Source organism: Sorex fumeus, unplaced genomic scaffold (genome assembly GCF_029834395.1).
Source record: "Sorex fumeus unplaced genomic scaffold, SorFum_2.1 ptg000063l, whole genome shotgun sequence".
Taxonomy (NCBI): domain Eukaryota; kingdom Metazoa; phylum Chordata; class Mammalia; order Eulipotyphla; family Soricidae; genus Sorex; species Sorex fumeus.
The window spans coordinates 4,304,160-4,310,574 of record NW_026606120.1 but is presented as its reverse complement, the minus strand read 5'-3'; the positions used below and the strand labels follow the sequence as shown (position 1 = coordinate 4,310,574).

Sequence of the window (6,415 nt, the reverse complement as noted above, 5' to 3'; positions counted from 1 at the left end):
CAGGAAGTGCTCCTGGTAAAGTTCAGGAAATCATATGGGATGCCAGGGATCGAACCTGGGTTGGCTGAGTACAAAGCAAGTGCCCTACCCACTGTACTCTCCAGGCTTAAATTCAAGATTCTTTATGTCGAGACAGGAGCAATAATACAGAGGTTAGGGCATTTGCCTTGCATGCAACTGACCATGGTTTGATTCCCAGAAATCCCATTTGGTCTGCCAAGCACTGCCAGGAGTGATTCCTGAATGCAAAGCCAGGAGTAACCCGAGCATTAAGTATGCTCAAAAATCAAAATAAATAAATAAATACATATGGGTTGGAGCAATAGTACAAAGGAATGGGCATTTGCCTTGCACGAGGCTGACCTGGGTTTAATCCCCAGCATCCCATATGGTCCCCTAAGCTCCAAAAGGAGTAATTCCTGAGTATGGAGCCAGGAGTAACCCCTGACCCAAAAGCACAAATAAACAAACAAATAAAATAAGAATTCTTCATATTCTGGTCACTTTAGGAAACTAATCTCCACATATGGGAGAGCTGCCTTCCTAGACTCTATTACTCTATATTAAGACTTTATGATAGAATTTGGAGAAGGTGACTGCTAAAACTTAGCAAACCCTCTTCAGTTGTTCAGGAGAGGTGCTGTATTCCAGGCAATCATTCTCTTTCTCCCAAATGAAACTCGGCTTCCTTAGTGAAAATCACAAACTGGAGAGGTAGTACAGTCATCAGCCTGGCTTCAATTCTCCAACACACCATATAATCCCCCAAACCCCAACAGGAGTGTACTCTGAGCACAGAGCCAGGAATAAGACCTGAACACAGCGGGGTGAGTCAAAAATAAACAGATTAAAAATAAAATTAAAAATTATTTACTGATTGGTTCTTCCACCTCAATCCCACAGCTCTGACAACTCTGAAATTTCCAAGTCACTTGACCACTTAAAGCGTCCCCTCCCACCACTGGCACTCAGTTCCCATGGAAAAAGACCTTAGGGTCTCCTACCCATTCCCACCACTCCCTACTCACCTGCTTTCTCTACGCCTGCGATCCAGTTTGAAAACTTAGGATTTTGGAGCCCCTGTAAGCAGGGGCTCCCTTAATATTACAAACTGAAACAGCTGGTGTCCCCCCACCCCCCCTCCCTCCCCTCCATACAACTTTGAGCAGGCTACTGTCCTATCATCTTGATTCTATACTGGCCCGTGAGGTCAAACAGCGAGTCCATTGTAACGCAAAGGGGCGCGGCAGTACGGCCCCGCCCATCTCTTTTGCATACATCAACACAAACCGTCCCGTCTCGGCTTCAGCCCCCCTAATTCACACATGACCTCCCTTCTCTAAGCCTCCATGACTTGGCAAATCCCAAAACAGACTAGGGAATAGGGGGTAGGGTTGACACCGAGAAGAGCCTGGAGAGTTCGGGAAAGGGAGGCATCCAAACGGCTCAGTGGTCCCCGAAAGCCTGGGGGCGGACCGAAAGCGAAACCACTGGAATATTCCCGAGGTGCCGCCGCAACGAACGCTGTGATTGGCTGAGGAGGAAAAAGGCGGGGCTGATGCCGCTATAAAGGGGGCCGCGGGCTGCCTGACCCACAGGGAGCCCAACGAGGGGCTAACAGCAGTTAACGACTCAACGCGCGGCGGCCCCAAGGCTTAAGCGCCTTTTGATTCTGCATTCTGAAAACCCGAGGTCCATCTGGCAGATCTCTTCTGCTGAGTCCAGACCTGAGAGCGAGCAAGACAGCAGCATGGCAAAGGGAACAGCTATCGGCATCGACCTGGGCACCACCTACTCCTGCGTGGGGGTGTTCCAGCACGGCAAGGTGGAGATCATCGCCAACGACCAGGGCAACCGCACCACCCCCAGCTACGTGGCCTTCACCGACACCGAGAGGCTCATCGGCGATGCCGCCAAGAACCAGGTGGCCATGAACCCGCAGAACACCGTGTTCGACGCGAAACGGCTGATCGGCCGCAAGTTCAGTGACGCGGTGGTGCAGTCAGACATGAAGCACTGGCCCTTCCAGGTGATCAGTGACGGGGACAAGCCCAAAGTGCAGGTGAGCTACAAGGGCGAGACCAAGGCTTTCTACCCCGAGGAGATCTCGTCCATGGTGCTGACCAAGATGAAAGAGATCGCCGAGGCATACCTGGGACACCCCGTGACCAACGCGGTGATCACGGTGCCCGCCTATTTCAACGACTCTCAGCGCCAGGCCACCAAGGACGCGGGGGTGATCGCGGGGCTCAATGTGCTGCGCATCATCAACGAGCCCACGGCCGCTGCCATCGCCTACGGGCTGGACAAAAGCGGTAAGGGGGAACGCCACGTGCTCATCTTCGACCTGGGAGGGGGCACGTTCGACGTGTCCATCCTGACCATCGACGACGGCATCTTCGAGGTGAAGGCCACTGCTGGGGACACCCACCTGGGTGGGGAAGACTTCGACAACAGGCTGGTGAGCCACTTTGTGGAGGAGTTCAAGAGGAAGCATAAGAAGGACATCAGCCAGAACAAGCGAGCCGTGAGGCGGCTGCGCACTGCATGTGAGAGGGCCAAGAGGACCCTGTCATCCAGCACCCAGGCCAACCTGGAGATCGACTCCCTCTTCGAGGGCATCGACTTCTACACGTCTGTCACCAGGGCGCGCTTCGAGGAGCTGTGCTCCGACCTGTTCCGGGGCACCCTGGAACCCGTGGAGAAGGCTCTCCGGGATGCCAAGATGGATAAAGCCCAGATCCACGATCTGGTCCTGGTGGGGGGCTCCACCCGCATCCCCAAGGTGCAGAAGCTGCTGCAGGACTTTTTCAATGGGCGAGACCTCAACAAGAGCATCAACCCGGATGAGGCAGTGGCCTACGGGGCGGCGGTGCAGGCGGCCATCCTGATGGGGGACAAATCTGAGAATGTGCAAGACCTGCTGCTCCTGGACGTGGCTCCCCTGTCCCTGGGTCTGGAGACGGCTGGAGGTGTGATGACTGCGCTGATCAAGCGCAACACCACCATCCCCACCAAGCAGACTCAGATCTTCACTACCTACTCAGACAACCAGCCAGGGGTGCTGATTCAGGTATATGAGGGTGAGAGGGCCATGACGCGGGACAACAACCTGCTGGGACGCTTTGACCTGACTGGAATTCCCCCTGCACCCCGGGGAGTGCCCCAGATTGAAGTGACCTTTGATATTGATGCCAATGGTATTCTCAATGTGACAGCTATGGACAAGAGCACAGGCAAGGCCAACAAGATCACCATCACCAACGACAAGGGCCGCCTAAGCAAGGATGAGATTGAGCGCATGGTGCAGGATGCTGAGAAGTACAAAGCAGAGGATGAGGTCCAGCGTGAGAGGGTGTCAGCCAAGAACGCGCTGGAGTCCTATGCCTTCAACATGAAGAGCACCTTGGAGGATGAGGGACTCAAGGGCAAGATCAGTGAGGCTGACAAGAAGAAGGTGCTGGACAAGTGCCAAGAAGTGATTTCCTGGCTGGATTCCAACTCCCTGGCTGAGAAGGAGGAGTTTGAGCACAAGAGGAAGGAGCTGGAGCAGGTGTGTAACCCCATCATCAGTGGACTGTACCAGGGGGCAGGTGGCCCTGGGGTTGGTGGTTTTGGGGCTCAGGCCCCTCGAGGGGGTGCTGGGTCTGGCCCCACCATTGAGGAGGTGGATTAGGCATGCTCACTCATGTTATGAAGATTGTAGGTATTTTGCCTTCATTCTCTCAAGTTTGTGTTTTTCTTAAAGGTAAACCATTTCACTTTAGGTGATGTTATGAACTTGTTTTTTTATCCTAGATTCCTGATGTTAAATTTGTGTTGGAATATTTTTCAATTTCCCTTTTTGTAATAAGCATACCACTTTGGGGGGGTGGGGGAATTAAATGGTTAAATAAAATAAACTAAAAATAAAAAAGCACTATTTTGTCTGCCCTTGTGTTTTATTCTGGATATGTGTTTTTGTCTTTAAGTCACACCCAGTGGTGCTACAGGCTTACTCCTTAGTCTCTGCCAGGGATCATATTTTGTGCCAGGGATCAAACCCTGAATGGCTGTTTGAAAGGCAACGACCTAAACGACATACTTAAGCATGTGCTATCTCTCTGGCCCCATATTGTCTCTCTGCAACCCCCCATGTTTTATTTTGAAAGTAGAAGAGCTTCTTACTTGTAATTCCCCCCCCAGAATTCAGGATTGAATCTCAGGTCTCATGTATAGAAGTTAATCTTTTCTTAGGGTTAGGAGCTAGAGAGGTAGCTCAAAGGGTTTGTGCATGCTTTGCATATTGGATTCCTGGCAACCCTGAGTAACACACTGGGAGTAGTCATTGAACACTAGGTGTGACCAAAAACTAAACGAAAAAAATTTTAATAGTCAATTACTATTAGGTAAAGTCAGAGATCAAAAGAAGCGTAACCATCTTGAAGCAGGTAATGGCTCAAAGAGCTGGATCATAGGCTTTGCCTGCCAGAGTTCCAGGCTCTTCCCTGGCACCAGGTGGTCCACCAAGCACCAGTAGGAGCTACACCTGAATTCTTCCACGTGCCCGCCACCACAAAATAATTCTTTTTTATTTTGTTTTGTTTTGGGGGGCGGAGAGGGAACACCCAGTTGTGCTCAGGGATTACTCCTAGCTCTGCACTCAGGGAATCAATCCTGGTGGGTTTGGGTGATCATATGGAGTGCCAGGGGTCAAACCCAGGTTGGCCACATGCAAGGCAAGTGCCCTACTTGCTGTGCTCTCACTTCGATCCCCTGAAAAAATTAAGTTAAGCTTTTACTGAAACTTGTTTAGAAAGATGTGAGGGGAGAGAAAGAAGAGAAATGTGTTCAAGAGAGAACACAGGCAGCAAAGAAACACAGAGGTAAGCAAGCAACATGGGCTTGAAGAATAAGTCTGAAAGAACTTTTTTTTGGGGGGGTCACACCCAGTGATGCACAGGAGTTACTCCTGGCTCTGCACTCTGGAATTACCCCTGGCAGTGCTCAGGTGACCATATGGAATGCTGGGAATTGAACCCAGGTTGGCCATGTGCAAGGCAAACACCCTACCCGCCGTGCTATTGCCCCAGCACCTGAGAGAACTTTTAAGAAACTATATGTATTGTATTTTTATCTGTTTGTTTAAGGCAAATAATACCCTTTGGAGAACTGGAATGGGGAAATGAGCCACCAGTGGTCACGGACTACTACTGGTTCTGTGCTCAGGTATCAAACTGGGTATCAAATCTGATGACTCATGTGAGTGCCTTATTCTCCTACTCTCTCTCTCAAGCCCCCCCTTATTTTGCTTTAGGGCTTACACCTGGTGATGCTCAGGCGTTACACCTCGCTTTTCACTCAGAAATTACTCCTGGCAGTGCCAAGAGGACTATATGGAATGCCAGGAATCGAACCCAGGTCAGCCTTGAGCAAGACAAATGCCCTACCCACTGAATTATTTCTCCAGCCCCACCCCATTTGTGTGTGGGAGAGGGCGGGGGTATACCTGGTGATGCACAGAATTTACTCCTGGCTCTGACTTCAGGGATCACTCCTGGTAGGGCTTAAAGGACCATGGGTGCCAGTGAACAAAAGCATATTGGCCATGTGGAAGCTAAGTACCCTATACACTGGGCCATTGCTCTGGTCCCACTTTTGAGAGATTTTTAATATTTGTGTCCTCATTTTGTGTAGTACTGTCCTCCGTTGTTCATAGAATTGCTCGAGTGGGCACCAGTAACGTCTCCATAGTGAGACTTGTTGTTACTGTTTTTGGCATATCGAATACGCCACAGGGAGTTTACTAGGTTCTGCCATGTGGGCGGGATAGTCTCAGTAGCTTGCCTGGTTCTCCGAGTGGGACCCGGGTTGGCCACATGCAAGGCAAATACCCTACCCACTGGAGCGATAGCACAGCAGTAGGGCATTTGCCTTGGGCACAGCCGGCCCGGATGAGCTGGGTTCGATTCCTCCACCCCTCTCGGAGAGCCAGGCAAGCTACCGAGAGTATCCCGCCCACACAGCAAAGCCTGGGAAGCTCCCCATGATGTATCTGATATGCCAAAAACAGTAACAAGTCTCACAATGGAGACATTACTGGTGCCCGCTCGAGCAATTCGATGAACAACGGGAGGACAGTGCTACAGTGCAGTGCTACTGTGCTATCACTCCAGTCCTCCAGGTTTTGTGTTGGAATTAAAAAAATTAAGGGATTGGGGGTGCTGGAGAGATAGTATAGTAGGGTAAGGCGTTTGCCTTGCATGGGGCCGACCCAAATTCAATTCCAAAACCATATAGGAACATCCTATATGGTTTCCCTAGCACCAACCAGAAGTTATTCCTGAGTGAAGAGCCAGGAGAAATCTCTGATCATCACTAGGCATGGCCCAGAATGTACAATGGGTGAGTCCCTGAGCCCGCCAGGAGTGATCCC

General features: G+C 50.9%; 1 protein-coding gene across 1 annotated transcript; it reads left to right on the top strand.

Annotated features, from left to right (window-relative positions):
* The first annotated feature begins 1,667 nt into the window (after window positions 1-1,667).
* Window positions 1,668-3,699, top strand: LOC130035403 (heat shock 70 kDa protein 1B-like). Its single transcript, XM_056127104.1, has one exon. The coding sequence runs from the start codon at window positions 1,751-1,753 to the stop codon at window positions 3,674-3,676; it is 1,926 nt and encodes a 641-aa protein (XP_055983079.1). The 5' UTR covers window positions 1,668-1,750; the 3' UTR covers window positions 3,677-3,699.
* The last annotated feature ends 2,716 nt before the right edge of the window (window positions 3,700-6,415 follow it).